The sequence below is a fragment of the Ambystoma mexicanum genome, chromosome 9, assembly GCF_040938575.1.
Source record: "Ambystoma mexicanum isolate Mex_15411 chromosome 9, UKY_AmexF1_1, whole genome shotgun sequence".
In the NCBI taxonomy this organism is placed as follows: Eukaryota; Metazoa; Chordata; class Amphibia; order Caudata; family Ambystomatidae; genus Ambystoma; species Ambystoma mexicanum.
Genome location: NC_090931.1, coordinates 817727266 through 817750122, shown reverse-complemented (window position 1 = coordinate 817750122; position 22857 = coordinate 817727266). Strand labels below are relative to the sequence as shown.

The window sequence follows — 22857 nt, the reverse complement described above, 5'->3', positions numbered from 1 at the left end:
TCTTTTGTAAAATGGCATTGAATGCCATCTGATCGTCCACTGGGGAAGCCTGGCGGGCTGGACTGGAGGGAGGGGAATCCAAATATAGGACATCCATGTCCTGGTCGTGAGTAGGGAGCGCCAATGGTTCCGTCTCAACCTGGTGAGCGTCTTCCCAGCCTTCCGTGGGATCAGCCTGGTCATCCACAATGTAGTCTTGTAGGAAGGTAGTATCCTCTTCCTCCTCATAAATGTCCATTTAAGTGTCCATCTGGATCTCATCTTCTGGGTGGATAGAAGTGAAATGTTTATTAGATGGTCAGAAAAGACTAGGAAATTTAGAAGCAGGCCCAAAGGGAGGGTCCTCCCAAGGTATCTTTGTGGTAGGTTGCTCTGAAAGTGAGAAACTTTTCCAAATGGTCCATGCACCCTTTACATTTTTCTCTGGTCCATTTAGATGAACCAGAAGGGTCCAAGGGTGGAAAATCTTAATTTGCCTCCCTATGGCGCCGTAATTTGTTTCCAATAGCGCTAACCAAAGGCTCCCGACTATCCTTGTAGTCCTCTTGAGCATCGGGGTGTTGTGGTGTGTCTTTCGACGTGTCCGCGGCCCGCTCTGTGCGCATCATTGTGTCTTTAGACTCTCCAGCCCCACTGCCAAAGCAATGCTTTTCGGCGATGTGGGGCGTGGCCTATGACTGGGAGGCCCGACAATAGATTTTTCTACTAACGGGCGACTAGGAGGCCTAGCGGTAGATTTTTTTCCCCTACCGGGTTTGTTTTGGAGGTAGCGCCCTTATTTTTTGAAGGCCCAGTCACAAGACGCGGCTGCGGATGAGGGGGAAGGCTGTTGATCTTTTATGGTGTTTCTATCAATTATGAAGGCAGAGTAGCGTTTGTCTAGTTGGTTAAGGCAGGCTTGGGAGCCGATGATTAGAAGTTCAGTCTTGTCATTGTTTGACCAGACAACGGAAATGTGAATAAAACACGTTCGAAGTCCCCCGGCTTTTATAACATTCAACGGATGTGTGCTCAATCAAGGAAGGGAGGGGGCTGGAGGAGGGTAGGGTTCTCTAAGTCGTGATGGACATACCCTGATATAAGCAATATAGCACCCTGTGAGCGTAATGAGGATCTGGATATCGTCCGCATTATTAGTATAGGTGTCACGCCACTTCGGGGGAGACCGAGGTCCAGGGCGATCGCTCTCCCTTCTCCTTCCTGGCGGATCTACCCGCGCTTTCGCGTCTGGGGAGCCGCCAGGAGGAGAGCTTCAGGAACCGCTGTTAGTGGGCTACGGCGCATGCGCGGGAGACCACTGTCTCGGTCCCGCGCATGCGCCGTAGATCAGACTTGTACATCGGGAAGGGCTCGCCTTCCAAGCCTCGTTTTGGGTCCGCCGGCGCTCGGAGGTGAAACGGCTTGCGTTTCAGGCCTCGCGGGCGCCGGCGGCCCATAAATGGGAGCGGCAACAGAAGCTAATCGCGTCTCAACGCGGAAGCTTTGTTCGTGTTGCTCGCTCCTGGTTTTCCTGCGAAACCAGCTTCCTGCTATCTTGCCCTGCCTGACCTGCTTGCCCTGCCTGTCCTACTTGCCCTGCCTGTCCTACTTGCCCTGCCTGTCCTACTTGCCCTGCCTGTCCTACTTGCCCTGCCTAAAGCCTTCCTGGGTATCCTGTCCTACTTGCCCTGCCTGTCCTACTTGCCCTGACTAAAGCCTTCCTGGGTATCCTGTCCTACTTGCCCTGCTGGGTACCCTGTTCCACTTAGGGCCCTGTTGCTTACTTACCCTTTGTCTCTTGAGGGGTCCAGTTAGCTCTTGGTCTTTTGGGTCTCTCTGGTCCCTATTTCAGTACCTCAGTTCCGTGTTCTGCCCTGCGTCTTGCGGGTTCAAGGGTCCCCTCTGATTCCCCTGGGACCTTTAGCTCGTTCCCAATCTGGTTCCCCTTTTCCAGTCTGTCTCAGCCTGGTGCTTGGTGCTCCATCTTCTTACCAGCTATCCGAAGTTAGCCTGCAGCTTGGTGCATCGACCTTCAACGTGGACCTCGCCTTGTTTCAACTCTTCAGACTGACCGTAGCCTCTCCTGTCTGTGCTTGCACAGTCCCATCGTCACGTAAATCGGGAGAGTGCTTTCCGTGGCGCTGGGAGTCTGCCCATCCTCCACCCTGTGCCATTTGGGTGGTGGAGAGGCGGGTTCCCCGAGTCACACACTCATCGTTCAGAAGACTGCAGTCTGGCGGCCTCAACAAGATCCACATCAAGGAAAACAGGTACACAATCATCACGAACATCTCAGCTTGACAGATTGAGACGCCTGCCTTCAGACCTTGAGATGGAAGATTCGCAAGAAGTGCGGAATGAGTTACAAGCACTCAGGGCAGAGATGATCGCCTTACGCCAGGAGAACCAGACCCTACGCCAAATGATAACCCAAGGGGTTCCGAGCACCTCACAGGTGGAAGGATCTTTGGCACACACAACGCCTATCAAGTTCGATGGAGACCCACGACGAGTAGCAGAATTCTGTAATCATTGTCGAATCCATTTTCTTTTTAGATCGACGCATTTCAATAACGACAAGGCCAAGATCGGTTATATCTTGGGTAATTTGACGGGCAATGCTCTGGCCTGGGCAACCCCGTTTGTGGTTACCAATAGCCCAATCCTGAACGACTTTGCAGCTTTCGAAAAAGCATTTCTTGAGGTCTTTCAGACCCCCAACCTGGCCTCCGCTGCGCAGAACCAGTTGATGGATCTAAAACAGGGGAACGTCGACGTAATAACATACATCAGTCGATTCCGTCTGCTAGCAACCGATTCCCAATGGCCGGAAATCACACAAAAGACACTGTTTCGCCGTGGGCTGAGGGAAGAGTTTAAGGATGAGTTACTCCATATACCCGAACCCGAGACTCTTCATCAGCTAATTGAGCAGGTGCTCCGTATTGATCAGAGACTGGCGGAACGGAAGGCAGAGAGACGTTGGTTCGAGAGGGGCAGTTCCAGGACAACCGGTTTACCTGCCGGATCCTTCGGGTCTACTGAATCTGGACCAGAGCCTATGCAACTAGGGGCTATGAGGGGTCCTTTATCAGAGGAAGAGAGAAGACGGAGAAGAACTTTACGCCTATGTCTCTATTGTGGAGCTGCTGGGCATTTCCTGGGTACATGCCCTCTACGGTCTCAGAAGAAAAAGGCGGAAAACTAGAGGACCTGTCGTGTGTTGGGAAGGCAGCGACAGGTTCCTCTCTCTCTTCAGTCCTTTCCGCGTTTTGTTCGGTTCTACATCCCATGCAACCTGCGGTACTACAGACTCTGAAGATTCGAATCAAGCTACCCGGCAGAAGTGTGGAGGTGTTTGCTCTGCTGGATAGCGGGGCTTCCGGCAATTATATAGATGAAACTTTTGCTTCTGTGAATCGGACTCCACTCCTGTCCAGAGCCACTGCTCTGTCCGTGCAAGTCATCGACGGAAATCCTCTGTCCTCTGGCCCTGTCCTGCAATCCACAGTGGGTCTATCTCTTCGGATCGCCAACCATCTTGAGGAACTCGCTTTGGACGTCATAAAGTCTCCCACCTACAAGGTGGTTTTGGGATTACCTTGGCTACAATACCATAACCCGGTAATTGATTGGAGAAAGCACACTCTGACCTTTTCCTCTGCTGTTTGCACTCAGAAATGCTGTGTGTCTACGCCAACTCGGGCTCCATCGACCCCCTTGGATCCTAACGGAAACGGGGTCCGTGTGTGTTCTGTCTCTCATGTTCCCCAGGACTACGCCGAGTTCGAGCATGTGTTTTCTGAACCGGGCGATATACCTCTACCACCGCATCGCCCGTTTGATTGTTCAATCGAGTTGTTACCTGACTGCGTGGTACCTCATGGGAAACTATACGCTTTAACACGGGAGGAGAAACAAGTGCTACGGGATTACTTATCGGATTGCTTACGAAAAGGGTACATCGTTCCTCTAAATCTCCTGCGGGGTTTCCTTTATTTTTTGTGAAGAAGAAAGAAGGTACCTTGAGACCTTGTGTTGATTATCGTGAACTCAACGAAATAACAGCTAAAGACCGGTATCCTCTCCCTTTGATACGCACTATCCTGGATACTTTACATACTGCCCGGATCTTCACTAAACTGGATTTACGTGGAGCGTACCATCTGGTACGTATCAAGAACGGGGACGAATGGAAAACGGCTTTCAAGACATCATTTGGCCATTTCGAGTATAAAGTCATGCCGTTCGGTCTGTGCAACGCCCCGGCCGTTTTTCAACGATTAATGGGACAACATCTTTAGTGATCTCATTGGTTTGTCGGTCTGGATATATCTGGACGATATCTTGGTTTTTTCCAGATCCATCGAAGACCATGTAGAACATGTTCGTGAGGTCCTTCAACGTTTATCTTCCAATCACCTATTCGCAAAGGCTGAGAAATGCAGTTTTCACTTGTCCAGCATTGAGTTTTTGGGATTTGTGATCAATCAGGATGGGATAGAAATGGACCCCAAGAAATTACAAGCCATACAGGAGTGGACTCAACCCCATGATGTAAAATCTCTACAACGCTTTTTGGGATTCGCAAATTTTTACAGGCGCTTTATACCACTGTTCTCTCAAATTTCAGCGCCCCTTACCCGTCTGACCAGCAGTAAGATCACTTTCAGGTGGGATTCTCTCGCTTCCCAGGCATTCGACACCTTGAAGTCGGCCTTTATGGTCGCCCCCATTCTGCGCCATCCTCAGGACGATCTACCTTTCATCGTAGAAGCGGACGCATCGAACTTTGCTGTGGGTGCAGTCCTTCTGCAGAAAGATCCAGAAACCTCAGTTGAACATCCGGTGGCCTACTTCTCGCGCAAGCTGAGTCCCAGTGAAAGAAACTATGCCGTTATCGAGTTAGAACTGTTGGCTATAAAAACCGCATTCGAGGAATGGAGGCATCATCTACTCGGAGCCCGTTTTTCGGTGGAAGTACGTACCGATCATCGCAATTTGCAGTATCTACGCTCCCTGCAATGCCGAACACCCCGACAGGTTAGGTGGGCCTTCTTTTTCTCCCCTTTTGTGTTTCACGTCACATACATTCCGGGAACAGCTAATCTGAAAGCGGATGCTCTCTCACGATCCCTGGAGAAAGGGGAAGAAACGCCTGGTTTGGATCAGCCTCTGCTTTCCCCCCAACATTTCTTATTGACCTTGTCCTCTCACTTACAAGCCATCGCTGACGCCACCTGGACGGATCCTGAAAGACCGGTCCTTCTTCGGCGCAAGTTCGTATCGGAACATGATGGACTCCTGTTTTATCGGAAGAGGCTTTACATTCCCGAGGGTTCGGTTCGTGAAGGCATATTACATGGGTTACATGACTCTCCCATTGGTGGGCATCGAGGGGTGAGAGCAACATGTGAACTGATTTCTCGACAATTCTGGTGGCCTAGGTGGGCTACCGAGGTTAAGGGATTCATCGACAGTTGTCCCGTCTGTGCTCAATGTAAAGTCCCAAGGAGACGACCTCTGGGTTTACTGGTACCCACTGAATTGGCACCATACCCGTGGCATACTATCGCCACTGATTTCGTGGTTGAACTACCTCCCTCTGACGGGTACACTTGCATCATGGTCGTGGTCGACAGTTTCACTAAATATGCCCACTTCATTCCATTCCACAAGATCCCTACGGCTGCTCAGATGGCTTCCGTCTTTCTCCACGAAATCTATCGATTACATGGTCTTCCAGAAAAGATAATCTCGGATCGTGGTTCTCAATACCTTTCTGCCTTTTGGAACAAGGTGTGTAATCATCTGGGTGTACGTAGAGCGTTGAGTTCTGGTTATCATCCACAGACCAACGGTCTTACCGAAAGGACTAATCATACCTTGGAGGAGTACCTCCGTTGTTTTTCCAACGCCACTCAGTCCAACTGGAAGGCATGCTTGGATCTCGCTGAAGTATCCTACAACAACACTATTCATGCTTCCATCGGAATCAGTCCGTTCTTTTGTTCTACTGGTCAACATCCCAAATTGGTGCCGTTCCATCCTGTACCCACCAGTACCGTACCATCTGCTGATGCCTTAGTCTCCAATATTCAACGACAACAAGAATTGGCATATGATATCCTGAAGAGAGCGAAGGAACGGATGAAGGCCCAGGCTGACAGGAAAAGGAGTCTGGAACCAGATTTACAAGTAGGGCATAAGGTGTGGCTGTCCTCCAAAAATCTGCCTTTACGCAATTTACCGGTTAAACTGGCCCCCCGGTACTTTGGTCCATTCACGATAACCGAACGGCTATCCTCTGTGGCCTTCCGTCTTCAGTTACCTCCCTCTTGGCATGTACACCCTGTTTTCCATGTCTCCCTTTTGAAACCCTATGTAGCAGATCCCTATGGTCTGTCCTGTCCTCGCCCTGCCTCTGTCATAGTCCAAGGGGTTCCAGAATTTGAGGTACAAGAGATTTGCGATGCCCGCTATCGTAGGGGGGTGCTCCATTTCTTGGTGGATTGGAAGGGGTATCCGGCTTGTGACCGCACTTGGGAGCCTCATCAGCATGTGCATGCCTCCCGCTTGGTGCGGAAGTTCTATGATCGGTTTCCTTGGAAACCCGGGGCTCCGGGTCTTCCTGGGAGGGAACATAGTGTCACGCCACTTCGGGGGAGACCGAGGTCCAGGGCGATCGCTCTCCCTTCTCCTTCCTGGCGGATCTACCCGCGCTTTCGCATCTGGGGAGCCGCCAGGAGGAGAGCTTCAGGAACCGCTGTTAGTGGGCTACGGCGCATGCGCGGGAGACCACTGTCTCGGTCCCGCGCATGCGCCGTAGATCAGACTTGTACATCGGGAAGGGCTCGCCTTCCAAGCCTCGTTTTGGGTCCGCCGGCGCTCGGAGGTGAAACGGCTTGCGTTTCAGGCCTCGCGGGCGCCGGCGGCCCATAAAAGGGAGCGGCAACAGAAGCTAATCGCGTCTCAACGCGGAAGCTTTGTTCGTGTTGCTCGCTCCTGGTTTTCCTGCGAAACCAGCTTCCTGCTATCTTGCCCTGCCTGACCTGCTTGCCCTGCCTGTCCTACTTGCCCTGCCTGTCCTACTTGCCCTGCCTGTCCTACTTGCCCTGCCTAAAGCCTTCCTGGGTATCCTGTCCTACTTGCCCTGCCTGTCCTACTTGCCCTGCCTAAAGCCTTCCTGGGTATCCTGTCCTACTTGCCCTGCTGGGTACCCTGTTCCACTTAGGGCCCTGTTGCTTACTTACCCTTTGTCTCTTGAGGGGTCCAGTTAGCTCTTGGTCTTTTGGGTCTCTCTGGTCCCTATTTCAGTACCTCAGTTCCTTGTTCTGCCCTGCGTCTTGCGGGTTCAAGGGTCCCCTCTGATTCCCCTGGGACCTTTAGGTCGTTCCCAATCTGGTTCCCCTTTTCCAGTCTGTCTCAGCCTGGTGCTTGGTGCTCCATCTTCTTACCAGCTATCCGAAGTTAGCCTGCAGCTTGGTGCATCGACCTTCAACGTGGACCTCGCCTTGTTTCAACTCTTCAGACTGACCGTAGCCTCTCCTGTCTGTGCTTGCACAGTCCCATCGTCACGTAAATCGGGAGAGTGCTTTCCGTGGCGCTGGGAGTCTGCCCATCCTCCACCCTGTGCCATTCATCGTTCAGAAGACTGCAGTCTGGCGGCCTCAACAAGATCCACATCAAGGAAAACAGGTACACAATCATCACGAACATCTCAGCTTGACAGTAGGGGACACCCCGATTATCAAGACAATCAAAGAGATGCTTTGTAAATATATTGTAGAGTATGGGGGAAGACGCACAATCCTTGCGGAACACCACAGTTGATGGGGTCTGGTGGAGCCAATGCTAGTGGTGTGAAAACCTTAGTGGTGCTGTTTGAGAGGAAGAATTGTATCCAGCTAGCATCGTTTGGTGAGAAGGCTGCTGTTGATGTTAGGTGCTTGGTCAAGATGTTCTGGTCGTCAAGGACAAAGGCAGCTGAGAGATCCAAGAGTAGGAGGATGGCTAGTTTGCCCTTGTCCTTAACTTCATCCATCTGTATCTTTAGATCTAGGAGAGCTGTCTCAGTGCCATGCCTAGGTCTGAAACCAGATTGATGTAGTCCTAGTAGCTCATTGTCTTCCAAGTGTTTCTGAATTCGGAGATACGCTGCGCGGTCTAGAATGTTTAGAAGGAAAGGGACCGTTGTTATGGGCCTAAAATTGGTGGGGATGCTGGGATCTAGGTTTTTTTATTTTAAGAAGTGGTCTGACCCATGCTTCTTTGAGGTTGTCCGGTACTGAACAGTTTTTGAAGGATGAGTTTATTAGCGCCGTAATGAATGGTGCTAGTTCTCCAGCGCCCTCCTTGTTGACCGAGGCTGGGCAGAGATCGCCTTGACAATTAGATGGTTTTATCCCAAGTATTACATTCTCTACTTCCTTGATGGTGACTGGTGTAAATTTGCAAGGGGGTACACAGTGGATTATGGTGGAGGTGGGTTTCAGGGATGTTGGCTTTTACAGGTAAGTTGTTTTTTTTAAATTCAATTTTAGTTTGTAATATAGCTATTTTGTCTGATAGGGCCTTCTGTATATTTGCACACCAGGCAGTGTCTTTCATGCATGTGTCTGCAGGGAGAGCCGGTGTCTCTAGTTCTCCAAGTATGGTAAAGAGTTCCTTTGTATCTGACTTAGCGTTTTGGATTCCTTCATTATAGATTTCCTTTTTAGTGTCAATAATGGCGGTTTTGTAGATTGTGGCTACAGTGACAGAAATCTCTTTATTAGCGGTGGTCCACAGCAGTTTCACTCCAAATGTGGCGCTGAGATGGGTAGGGAGGCGAGTTTTCCCCTTCCTTGGATCGTTCAGTCTTCACCTCCATGACAGATGACTTTGGAAGAGACTATCGCCAAGAAGGTTCTAGGTGAATCCTTAATTTGATGTCTAAAGATGAATCAACCAAGGGGAGGGCCTTTCTACTCCTTATATAGGTGAAATGATACAGCAGATTGTTCCACGGCAAGCCTTTTGTCAAGGGTCCAATCCAGGCTGCTGTAACAAGTGTCCTTTGCCAGCTGACTTCATACCCAGAGTGCCTTGTCTGCAGGAAGTAGGGAGGGGGCAGGACATTTTGGGAGCCCCAGAAAAATCCAAGATGGCAGAACCCTTCCTTGGCGTAAACCTCTCCTCTGGACGGCTCTAACTCCACCCCTTCTTCTGTCTGCCTACAACAAAAGGATTCTAGTAATCACAGCAATGTACATGGTTGCATTATGAAGGGGGAAGTCTGATTAGAAGGCATCCCTTTCAGAAACAGAAGGAGCTGCATCATTTTATTCCTAAAATTAAAAAAGGTTCAGGCTTTCCTGCCCGCACCAAATGGCATTGTGTCACGAAAACAGTAACATAATGATGGATTGCTTGCTGCTGAAATCTGTAGCCACATTTGAACCTGCTTCAAGATGCCAGATGACTTCCTGTTTTTGCAGTGGCCTGATACATTTTAAAGAATGTCAATCTAAGCTACATGTCTCTTACACCTCTCAAATCATACCTTGCCTAACTAAGTCCTGGAGACCCTGGCCCAGGTAGTGTGCAGCTTAGCGTTTACCACTGCTGGTGGGACACACCAGCCAATACCGGTCTCTTCTTCTATGCGTTTGAATGTCATGCATCTCTACCATGTGACAACGGCTTACTGATAAAGAAATGTTGGGGCTCGAGAGTCTACAATACAGGAAGCTAAAACACCAGTGGTGTAAGTCTGTTATGATAACAAACAGCATTTAGGGAAGGACAATGCAATTTAAGGAAGGCCATTTTTCAAAGTCAGATACACATTACTGTAAGCAGGTTGGGAAGTCTGGAAACAAGACAGGAAAGTTGTGCACGTGTTTTAGAGAATGTATGTCCTTGTCCAAGCCTCAAGATCAGATTACATAGCGTTAAGAGTTCTATAAACATACTAAAAAATTCTTTATTAAAATGTTTTCAGCCCGAGACCCAAAACCGAATTAGCACCTACAAATAGTCAAACGCTCTAGCCCATTACTATTTCCATAATGTGCAGCTCCAAATTCAACAGCTTTAATGACTACAGCCGAGAATCTGATTAAAGAAGTGTCTCAACATTGGTTTTATGTTAATCAAGTTTTGCAAAGCTATGCATTAATGAGGACCAGTCGATTTTTCACCATCATTAACCTCACGAAAAGAACACAATTCTGACTAAAACACAGTTATAACACAGGGCCCTGACATGACCAATTATGGACCCATCTTGAATCAGCACTTGCCCATAAGGATTATGGAGAGCGGTATTATGAGTCCGCTATAAACTCATAGAACAAAATAATGTGCTTGACACATGTCAGTCATCCTTCCGTCCTGCCACATGGTGCTGAACTGATGCTGTTTGAAATTGAATACGATCTGCTCAAAGCCAGAGATGAGGGTCAGCCGGATGCCATGCTGCATATGGTTAAATCTGCTGCTTTTTATACTGGCACCTACCAGGTGCTGCCTGGTAGGCTTAAAGGTTGTAAAGGGACTAACAGTTGGCAACAAAATTGTTCATATCCTCTCTGACCAGCAGCCAACTAGTCAAAGCGGACCCGTTCTGACCACCCAACCGCATTTAATCAGGATGTCCCACAGGAACCTTGCTTTCTCTCCATCCTGTGTGAGATTATCAAAACACACACAGACACAGCTAGCAATTTGTTTGAATAGAGGGAAGGAAATGCACTAATCTGGGTCTACCGTATCTGCAAGGATCCTACATGATTGCCTATTCAATGAACAATACTGCATATTTGCCCCTTAATTGTTCTTAAACAGGTTTTGGTTTCAGGAGATCTAGCTATCCATCACTGACAAAAGTCAAAACAAAAGTCAGTCTTTATTGACAACTGTTAAAATGGATTTCTAAACTCTGACCTGGTTTAGGAGGCCACTCTAGTTTAGTGCAACAGGGGACCCTTCTGGACAAACCAGACCAATTAACGATAGCTTGGCAGGCGGTCAGGACTAATTCTCAGGAGGGGTGAGAGATTGGAAGCCCACAGGGAGCACACACAGTGAAACTCCACAGATTACTTTTAGACAGATGTATATCAAAAATACATTTATTATAGGCCTTATAATTAAAACACGAATAAACCACAGTAATAATACAACAGTTACCACACACATTTTTCACTATGTAACATATATACAAAAATGTGTTGAGCCTAATGCTGATGAAAGGGGAGAAAATAGCCACAACCTGCAACAAAAGGGGCAGGTTCAACACAGATATCGCATTAGGCAGTTCTTCAAAGTCAATCCCTATCTTATGCAGTCCAGCCCTAAGAAGTGAAGAGCCTTATGCTCAAAGTACAGCAGTGCGTCAAGAATGCGCCGTCGTGCGTAAAGCGAAAAGCGGTTCTCTCTAGGGAGCTGTAGGTGTTCATAAAGCCCTAATCCTTGAGAAGGGTCTACCCTTGCAGATAGAGTAACTTTCGGGAATAGCTGGGGAGCGCAGGATAGCCCAGCTAAAATGAGTATCTTTTAAGGGATTCTCGTGCATAAAAACAGATGGATGTGCCAGGGGGCCACCGGTAAGTGATGCAACTACTTACTGACCCCCAACACAATCCAGACCAAACTTTGCCAGTCTAGTCCACTTCGTTGGTAGGTTTCACCCCTGCAGTTGCAGGACTCTCCGGCTCTCAGCGGCTGCGGAATGGGACAATTGCCCATGGTGGGACAGTAGCCTTTTGCTCAGCTCTCGAAGAAAGGAGAAGGATAGTTCAGCACGTCTCGGGACAAGGTGGGGCAGGTCTGCAGTCACTTACAGTGAAAGTCACCACAGCGGGGCGGCATAGGGTTCCCTTCCCCTAGCTTTCTCTCAACCATCGGTTAGAGACTTTTGATTGTACAAAGGATTTGATGTGACCTTTGTAGGACCACTGCGACATCTCACGTCACCCTTTCCTAGTGCCTTCTGGTAGTTGTAGTTTTCAATAAGCAAAAGGGGCCAACGAGAGTCCTTCAACTGAGCACTCCTACGATGCCTGACCGCTCGCCTCCCCGCCTGTGCTATCAATGCAGGAAGGCCCCATGCACCGTTGACATTTGCTCCTCCACATACCAGCTGTAACTTCCGGTCTTGTGATTTCCCTCTAGGAGGTTTTGCGAGTCTGAGGCAAGGGCAGTTCCCCTTCGTCGTCCTTACAGTTCTCGCCACCTTTCTCCTCCATTTGAACTGCCTATCCGGTAAAGCTGTGTCCTCGTGCGTTCGGCCTTGCTAGTAGTGTGCTCTCGTGCTCTGCCTTTTCTCCCTGTGGGGAAGGTAAATGTGCATGGTTGTCAATTGCCTGACTCTGCCCAACCCGTGTGTTGGGACATGTCAGGTAAATGGCTCTGGTGTTAGTCCATTGTCTGTTACGCTGTAAGAAAGTGTTCGTGCCAGAAAAAGGGGTGGGGGAGTGGAGCTTCTAAAACGTCCTACAGGGTAGGGTGGGGAAAAGGTGTTACCATGTCTCGCCCGTCGGTGTCCCACTTCCCGAATACCCCTCATTCAGGTGATCCTCACCCCACTGGTCCACCCCCAGAAACTGGATCCAATAGCGATGGCTGTGTCCTTGCCACCTGGATGACAGACCACCGGGGACTAGCGGGTGCGACACCTTCAGGTTTCTCACAGTGCTCAGGACCACAAGGAAGCAATGGCCAGAGCCTTGAGTCTCAACTGAGGATAGAGGCGCTCCTGAACGATACCACAGGTTCGAGCTGGTCAGTTCGCTGGATGGCCCAGGAACACTTTGGAAGAGACTCTTTGCGAGGAAAAGCAGGAGGTGCCGAGAGTAGTTGGTCCCACTACTCCAAAGGGTCAAAGCGCTGTTGCAGGCCTTCTTGGTACGATACAAAAGTAGGGGTCCGACGGGACAACAGCGGGATCAGGGTGCCAAACCTTACAGCATGTCTCTGGTGGTTCCGCAAGTCTTCTCTTTTGTTCAGGATTGGCTCCTTCTGTAGTTCGGTGGGAACTTCAGGTGATCGACCTAGAATGGATGTAGAGCCCCTTCTCTTATACAAGATTTGTTTTGCGCCCAAATTTAGATAACCAATGGAAGATCTGCTCTCTTGCATGCACGCCAGGCGTGGGCCAATCGTGGCCCATGGCGGTTCCAGTCATTCACGCCTACCAGACACACTGGAACCAGTAGTGTGGATTGCGACCAGACAGTCCACGTGACATGCAGGAGCCAGCGAATGATGTCATTTTCGCGTGAGGTTGCATGCCCAAATAAGGAATACCCGGGTCTCTCGACCTGGGGAAGGCAAAGGGACAAAAAGGCCAAGGACAGAACAAAAGACTTTGTGGCACGGCCATTTTTGGCACTGGCCACAGTCTTTAGCCAAGCTCTGTAAATGTGGTATGGTCCATAAAAACGAAGTAAAAATACCTCTAAAGTAAACAGCTGCCACCAGTTCTTCCTAGGCACATTTGTACAAACACCAAAAAATCCTTAGAGGGTGGCTAAGGCCATAAAACAAAAGGAGCCCTATGTGCGGTACTGTATTAAGTACTTGGCACATAGATAAAAAGTTACCAAGAAATGGCAACATAGTCAAACACTAAGGGAAACAGTTTCCCAGTACTGACAGCCTGAAGGACTTTTCCCCATTACAAATGAGCGAAATCCCAGGAGGAGTGCAGCTGAAGGCTGTGCTCAACTTGAAAATGTCAGGTTACATAAGCCAAAAGAAAAGCACAATTTTGTAGATTCCATAATGGAGGGAAGATTGCACCTAAGAGAAATCTTTCCTAACAACCACCCTGTGTGGTGCCAACCCCAGACAGGCCATAACATTAAGACTTGGAACATTGTTCTCGCAAAAACTATCATTTCATTCTTGACCCTTCCAAGCATTCTTGACCATTTCATACAAAAACATCACATTATGGGACACTGAAGTGTCATGGATGGATAACGCAAATGCAAACTGATAATGCAAATTCTACATATGCCTGACTTCCAAAGGAGGATATGTGCAAGCTGCAGAAAGCACAGAACAAACACCTCATCCTTGGTCTCCGGTTACAAAAGCATGGTTTGGAATATCACCATGCACACGGGTTGCTGAAAATGGAGTGGGGGGAAAGCCAGATTTCTTCAGTGTGGTCTATTAAATTCAGTTTACTTATCAATATCGTACTATTTTCCTGTCATGCGTTGCATTGAGATGAATGTAAACTTCATTTACAGTTTTAGACAAATCGGTACTAGTTTATTTTTGAGGAAATATTATGAGGTGACGAGTTGATACATAAAAATTATAATGGCATCATAACGAAGAAAGCGAACATTAATGCAGGCATAATAAAACAGGGCACAGAATATGGACACTCCACTAGCCACTGGCTAGTAATAGTTGTCCCTTGGCAAGTAAGTAGTGTGCTTTGAGTATATGTAGAATTGAGATGGCAAGTGACTTTATGGCTGGCTAGTAGTTTGTAACCTGTAATATTTACGCCTGTTAAAAATATAACAGCACATTGAAGCAGCTACAAATCCCTTTGGGAGGACATTGACAACCACTGATCGATCTCTTCTGTCGGCAAGGGAGGCACATATGGGCTTGGCAAGCGAACAACATTGTTTTTACTCACCCGAGAGTCACACTACCCATAAACATGCAATGGCTGTGTGCTGTTGAGTGGCAGATTGCACTAAAGGGGCACACATTAGGCCGCTGTTTCTATGATTGGGCTTGTAAATATATCGGATTGTAAAACTCAGTCTGGTTTTCAGATTAACCAACAAGTGAACCAACCATCTTCAGTGCAATTCTCTCAATGTAAATTTGTTTAAATAATTTTCATTTCCTTCAAGTCTGTGGTTTTGCAAAAAAGGTAAGGCTCGGTAGATGAGAATCAAAGAATCAGAGGGGAACTCTGGGATGCACCTGTAGATTGGTAAGTGCAGACCTGACCCTGCCCCGGAATCAAAACAATACTGTTGAACAAGCCGGGTTAAGGAAGAGTAAGGTAAATGCAGTAGTGGGAAAATCAAAAGTAGCGAGTACACAAAAATGAAGATTGACAAACAACAACTAAGTCGGAAAATAGCATACAAAATTTTAAAACCTATTATTCAATCATAGAAAAATGTAAATGCCACAAAAAAATTACTAAAGAATCAAAAATATCAAAAACATATATTCACATACAAAATTTAATTGCTCAGATATATATTGCAAATAAAGTGCGTAGATAGCTACTTTACAATAAAGTGCTAGCGTGACCACAACTCCCACAGTGTTGGGAATGACTGTTTTGAAAGAATAACAGATCAATTCAGTAATCCTGGTCTGTGTTGAATAACAGATCACACTAAGTTATTCTCATAATGTAAGGCTCAAAGTCATTACAAAAACCCCTGCTCATTAGAAAGGCCTTCGAACAACAGGTTTCTGTTCCATGACCCTTTTAGTTGCAACCATTCCTCATGAGCTAATTACACAGTCACTATTGAGAACAGATTCTTTTTAAATCCATGTGTATTGTTTACCGTGTCTTCTATGGTCTAGGGGCCGAATATTTACAGGAAACATGTCTGCACCATCTCCCGCCCGGTGTCTTCGATCTCAGTCTGCTCTCTTAGTGCTGGTTCCTCGGATTAGACTATCTCCCATCTACGTGGAACAGCTGACCATCTCCCTTTTCGCTGTCTACTGAAAACGTTCCTTTTCTGAACCTTCTCCATAAAAACTGCTGCTGCCGCTTCTAGCGCCGTGATGCCTTTGGGCGAACGTGCGCTTAATAAATTCAAATAACATAACTATTCTATTTGTGTACACTTCTTATGGTACAAAACTTGATCTGAAAATGCTGGCAAAACTTTACATCTGTCACAACGCTTGAGATTCCCACACTCTGAGGATGTACCTGGCAGGATTCTCCCATTGTAAGTGCAGGTATGACTTCAACGTAAAAAAATCATATCTCCATCTTTAAAATAATGTATCCTTCAAAACATCCAGTTTTTTAGGGGAACACCTTCTGCTATTCTCCCTTTCTTTCGGCAGCTTGTATAGGGTCAAATGGATGTATGGATCCGCTCAGAAAAAGCGTTATTGCTGCGAGCCATACTCCACTGTATTTCACATGTGCTGGCTAGCAGTCTTTAACGTGCCACGTCTGTAATGGCGAAGGCACCCCTCAACCTGGTGCTGCGTGCTTGTGGCATCTGAATCACCTAAGGTTTGCTGTGCAGCTATCCAACCTGATGAGAAACAACACTTATGATAAATCCAAACCACACATCCCTTCATCAAGGGATTTCAGCCCAGAATACTGGCAAACCCAGGAACTCTGGAGAACCTGCTTTTCAGTGCATAACAACCACATTTTAGCTTCAGAAATCCCACACAAACGTTCAGAAAGACAAGGGACGGTGGACCTCTGCTAAGCCTGGACCATGGGGTGAAAACCCAGGATTAGAAGCATCTGATAGAATAAGAGGAGTCTGTGGTATGTAGATCACCACCGGGAATTTTTCTTCCCTACTCACATAACATTGAGCTCACTTTACACACATTTTATTAACTCCTCTTAACATTGAAATAAATGAGCAACAAAGTCCCTAATTGATAAGCAAAGCAACATTAGGAAACTAATGGGTGAAACAAGCATACATTCAGAAATGAGCCATAAGCAAACAATGCATCAAATGATAAATTATCTGTAGAGTGTTAAGGGCTACACAAAGAAATCCGGAGATCAAGCACTCCAAAGACTGCTAAAATAGTATCTATGTAGCAACTCTGTGCTCTACTTTTGAAGAACTTTTCAACATTTTTGTCAAAATAAAAACCTAAATTTGCAACCAAAATCTACAAAATTCTATGAAAGAATGTACTAAAACCTGCAATGATATGGAAATGATATGATTAGATTTAAGTTGACAAGTGTCTTTCTGCAGAAAAATCACTGACTATTCTGCAAATGTACTGCTCCAGCCAAGGCATAGCTCGTAGAAGTGATTTGATCATGATCATGTACTGTCATGATCATGTACTGTCAGGTCTTTTCATATTGCACTTACCTTGGAAGCAGCAGAAAGCATTTATTACATAGACTTAAACATCTTGCCACATTCAGAAGCCTACCTCCTATTGTGGTTTCCTGAAATTCGTCAAATTGTCCCTTGACAAAGCGAAGAACCAGACTGGACTTCCCCACTGCCATGTCTCCAAGAAGCACAAGCTTGAACTGACAAATTTTTGTTTGTCCCAAGCCATTTGTCCTGGACACTGCTCTGTTTGCCATTGCCCTTCCCACTCAGCCTGTTGCTTTAGAACTCCCTATGGATCTTTTCTTCGGTGCGCCTTTCCCCCAACGAGAAGAACTTGTAACAGAAGAAGCCTGGATCCTCTTCGGACAATAAATCTGCAAAACAACCACAAAGATCTGAATTAGTGTTCGCTATGTTCCAAATAGGACAGTCAAGAAACTGATGCTTTTTGGATTTTATAGCCAATGGATGGACACATGCATATGTCAAGTAAAAAATAAAACTGCATTACAAAGTAAAAAAAGTATTTTAAAAAATAAACTGGTAAATGTTAAAGGAACAAGGAATAAAACACTGGCAAATGGGATTTGGGCCATCTAGGAAAGACCTAATTAAACAACTCAAATTAATGTCCACCCCTGGGTGCCACTCAATGCATTAAGCTGGGGGACAAAGAGAATCATCTGTGAATGTGAATTAAAAAAAAAAGGAGGTCTACTAGGTAAATCCAAGTCTGCTTATGCCTCATCTGCGCTTCACACACTAAATATGCAGTCTTCAGCTTTGCCACTGCCTAATACATTCTATTATTCCCCATGCATTTTGAAAGTTATGAATGGACACTTCAACCCATACTAAACAAAGATTGGCAAAGCCATAATTAACTTAATCTTATTGCCCAGATTAAATTAATTTTCCATCGTCATTGTAAATTCTCGCTAAAGCGGCTTATTGATTTCTATCTATTGAAGGTTGGAGCAATCATTTTTTATGGCTTGGACATTTGACTTATGGAAATCGGTCAAATCCTAAATAAAATACACGGGAAAATATGGAAATCAGTCTTTGGTTTGCCCATGTATCTCCCTAATTCCATTCTTATACATGAACTGGGTTTGTACTCTGGCTGCCAAATTTGCCTGGAGATTGTTCACCAACTTCACCAAGATGTCTTTTCCGCCTGCTAATTCCCTGTACGAAGACCTTCATGCAATGCTTGTCAAATCCTGTCCTTTTTCGATTGTACACTTCCATACAAGCATGAAGAATATCTTGGGGTCCCTAAATATGGAGACCCACAAACTTCTCGTGTGACCTGCCTTAGTTAAAAAGAGATTCATTTTAAATGCATGAGCTGCCAGATCAGATGCAATGGCGGATTATTCCTCTTTCAAAGAATATGTTAAGTTTAGACATGCACATTACGAACGCAGACCCTACATTAAATGCTTTCCCTGCAACAAAGTTAGAAATGTTATATGTGGTTAAGACTAGACTTGCTACGCACAGGTTATCATACCAAAAACTGGAATACGAATCGCACTGTCCAACCAGAATTGTCGCTTCTGTGCTGGCCAGGATGCACTTGAAACACTTTTGTTCTGTCCATATTTTGAACAGCAAAGAATGCTCTTTTTAGGTGCTTACATCAAGGATAGATCAATAAACTCTCGTAATCTCACTTGGATGAGATGCATGTGGGGACACAGTCATGCCATTATATTCCCCATAGTCCGAATGGTGGCTTTTATTGAAGGACTACTTAAGGAAAAAGAAAGAAACCTCACATTAAACTGTGTTCTTTGTAGTCGCCTAAGGGATGAAACCTATGTGTGTTAATCCAAAGGTCGATAGCATGGCAATGAGTATGCTCTCATTTGTAATTTGCGTACGATGTTATGCTTGAGTCGTCTTGACTCATGACCTATACAAGACAGTTGCAATGTGTTTAACTTGTAGGACATGGTCATGATATTGATGTGTTTCTAACCTCATTCACAGCAAGAATGTTTGCAAGATATTGAGCAATATGTGTATTTGATTATATCCTTTCTGTGACTTAGCATCCATACATGTTATTTTGTATTAACAATTTAGAATTAAGCAGCTTGTGCACATGGTATTTTCTTCCACACATGTTGGTTTTCAGCTCTGGTGTGGTCCTTTAATTTTAATGTTTGGATTATTTTTAAACCTGTTTTATTGTGGTTCATATTTCTTGTTTTTCAGGGAGACGCGTTTTATTTTTAGTCTCTCTTTTTATTCCTGTAGATTGGTTGGCTACAAACTTCTTTTTTTTTCTTTCTGTTTTTATAATGTTAGTTGGTGTGTGGTCAAGATGTTAAGTGTGGCGCATTATTTTTATTTGAAACTTTGTCTTCTTTCTTTGTTCCCTTTTCCATTGCCTTGATTTGTTATTCTATGTAATGCGTTGTGACTTTTGTATTGTGAAATTTGGAAAGGTACTTGTGTACCAAATACAAATAAAAGAAAAAAAGCCATAATTTAGGCTGTCAGATGTTACCATCAAATGCTCAGCTACTCCTTCCCACCTATTGTCAGAGATTGGCCACATATGGCCGAGCACTTTCATCACCAGGGATTGACTACAAATGTCCAGTTACACAAACCTTTGGCACGCATTTCCCTGAAATGCTTAAGTACTCAACATTGTTATGTGTGTGTGTGTGTATGTATATGTGTGTGTATGTGTATGTGTATGTGTGTCTGTGTGTGTGTGTCTGTGTCTGTGTGTGTGTCTGTGTGTCTGTGTGTGTGTCTGTGTGTGTGTCTGTGTGTGTGTCTGTGTGTGTGTCTGTGTGTGTGTCTGTGTGTGTGTGTGTCTGTGTGTGTGTGTGTCTGTGTGTGTGTGTCTGTGTCTGTGTGTGTGTGTGTGTCTGTGTGTGTGTGTGTGTGTCTGTGTCTGTGTGTGTGTGTCTGTGTCTGTGTGTGTGTCTGTGTCTGTGTGTGTGTCTGTGTGTGTGTCTGTGTGTGTGTCTGTGTGTGTGTCTGTGTGTGTTTGTGAACATATTTTGTTGGGGGGAGCAGTGTGTATGTGTGTCTAAACAGTGTGTGTGGGTGCAGTGTTTTTGTGTATCTATGGTATGTGGGCAGTTTGGGGGACAGTGGTGAGGGGATTTGTGGGAGCAGTAGATGTGCAGAGTGCATTTGTGGTGGGTTAATGTGGGTGGGCAGTGAGTTTGTGGGGGGAGTTTGCAGAGAGAGTGGGATCAATGGGTGCAAGGGGAGTGTGTGTGTGGGTGTGGGTGCAAGGGGAGTGTGGGTGTGGGTGCAAGGGGAGTGTGGGTGTGCGTGCTTGTGTGGCGACGACTCCCAGGGTATTGTCACATCTTCCATGGCAGAGGCCCGTTTCCATGAGGCCAGGGAGGTGAGTCTCCTACCCGATAGTCCCCCTGGGGGTTGTACTCGGCGGGTGGATCTCATGGGAGGGGGAAGTCCTTCATGGTATTGGTGACAATGGCCCTGGGAGAGCACAGTATTCATTAGCCCATTTGGTCTTCCCACCTTCCTTAACCCTCACTCAAGTCCCTCTGATTACCCGCACCACTATTTGTTATGGTTTAGCAGCAGACATACTTAATAAGACTCGGACAAGGAACAGGGAGAATCGCCCAAGCGCGATGCAAAATATTACTATGATGAGGAAGATGTAGCAAGGAGGCAAAAGTCCACTGAGGAACCAACACAACCGTTGCAAATGTCCAAAGGCATGCCTGATGGTAAACAGGGAAGACAGACTCATTCCAAAGTCCAACAGTCTGCCCTCAAAGAACAGGGGCAGACTGTTGGACTGCAGAGAGAAACGCTGGTCCCATAACCGAGGAACCCAAAGACTGGAGATCGGGATGCATCCAGTCACGGATACCTTATTGGTCCTAACAAGGTGGACCTGACCGGTGACAAACACGGGAAGCCAGACCAGTGGAAACCGACCAATAACAAAGACCAGGAACAAAGACGTAGACAGCCGAAGGTGGGCGGGTGAGAGAGACAGAGAAGCAGAGAAAGAGACAGAGAAGCAGAGAAAGAGACAGAGAAGCAGAGAAAGAGACAGAGAAGCAGAGAAAGTGATAGAGAAGCAGAGAAAGAGAAGCAGAGAAAGAGAAAGAGAAGCAGAGAAAGAGAAAGAGAGACTGGGGCTACTGAGCTGCGAGAAGGAGAACAGCAAGCGCTGCAGAAACAGAGTAGCTTTGTTCCACCTACAGAAGATACCAGGGACCACCCTGAGAGTTCCCAAAGGTAGGGAAAGGGCCGGACCGGTCAGGGGGCATTGAGCGAGCCTCATGAAAACATACCAAAGAGCCCAAGTGGGTGCAATTTAATACAAACATTATAAATGCATCCCGAAAGATTACAAGGGGATGCAAAACGAAGCATACAAGTATATACAAACTTTATAAACTGAATAAGAACATCCCGAAGAGCACAAGCGGGTGGGAAAAGAAAACACAATATAATATGAACTGGGTGAAGCTGGCTAACATGCCAGAGGGGTACAAGGCAACAACAAAAGAGGCATACAATCAGATACTAATAGAGGGCACCTAGATGGGACAGTAACTGGCAGGGGAGTATACAGGGTCTGTCCAAGTGGCACTTTACTTGATTTATATAGCGCAGCAATGGACCCGGAGGCATGAGTGCACTGACAAGCAAGTAGGCCCAAAAGCCAAGGACAAACATTGCAAACCCAGGAGAGGATCTCTGAGAAGAGGAGGCAAGGGTTATACAAACAGCCAGGTTTTCAGTTTTCTTTTGAACGGCTCGAGATTGGGCTCAAGCCTGAGGTCCAGCGGAAAAGCATTCCACGCCGAGGGTGCTGCCACAGAGAAGGCTCCCCTTTCGGTCTTCTTTGATCTGCTTCTGGGGATTACTAATAATTTATGATTTTTCGATCTGATGGTTCTGCTAGCGGCCTTGTTTACAATCAAATCCCGCAGGTAGCGTGGCACATTGTATTGCTCTCCCCTTAAAAGTGCACGGAACAACCATAAATCACCACTGCAATTATAGAGCAAATACTTCAACCCATAAACAGACAGACATAATAACTCACAGCCACGCACTCTTTAGAAGATAATCAGCTCTTTACGGCTATTTATTCAAAGATTACAAGTACATAGAAATAACTCATTAAAATAAGGACATAGATCACAGAAACAGCAAAGAAGTCAAAAAGAAATACATCACTGTGAGCGTAATAGAATTCCTCATCTCGTCCAGAAGCGGCTGGAAGACCCCGGGGACAGCCAGGCCGAGAGTACCACAGCTCACAGGAAGGCCAGACGGAGCGTCCTTCTCTGGCTGAAGTCTCACCTGACCCCCTCCGGGTTTCCGCATATATACACACTCCACAATGGGGAGTTAATTCTCGAACATTCTGGAAATTGCACCTGTGCAGTTGAGGAACAGCCGTCGGTTGCCAGCTGGGTCAATCGAGAGCTCCCCTCAAGGAACGCAGGGCCTCCCTGCTCTAAAAACACGCTCCACGGAGAACAGTAGCAAGCCATAACAACGTTCGCTTTCCCAGCAGAAATGGCCTTGACCGCATTCCAGGTTTGGAAAAGCATGTTTGTCTCAGTGTTTGTTAGTGGGCAGTTGTGGGGGGGGGGGTGGGATGAGTGCGTTTGTGGTGGTGCAGCGCATGTATGGAGGAGGGCTGTGTGCGCATTTGTGCAGTGGGCAGGTAGTATATCGGGGCATCAGAGTGCGTGGGAATTATTTGTGGTGGAGTTGTGTGCCAGTGCATGAGGGGGTGTGTGAAGTGTGCATGTGGGGGCCTGTGTGAAGTGTGTGTGTG

At 46.6% G+C, this 22857-nt stretch overlaps 1 protein-coding gene across 1 annotated transcript in view; it reads right to left on the bottom strand.

Annotated features, from left to right (window-relative positions):
• Nucleotides 1-22857, bottom strand: part of LOC138488653 (ras-related protein Rab-5B-like) — a 565143-nt gene that overhangs the window by 389254 nt on the left and 153032 nt on the right. Inside the window, exon 2 of the mRNA XM_069615820.1 lies at nucleotides 17131-17410. Coding sequence (XP_069471921.1) covers nucleotides 17131-17290 — 160 coding nt within the window. The 5' untranslated portion in view covers nucleotides 17291-17410. The remainder of the gene's footprint in view (nucleotides 1-17130; nucleotides 17411-22857) is intronic.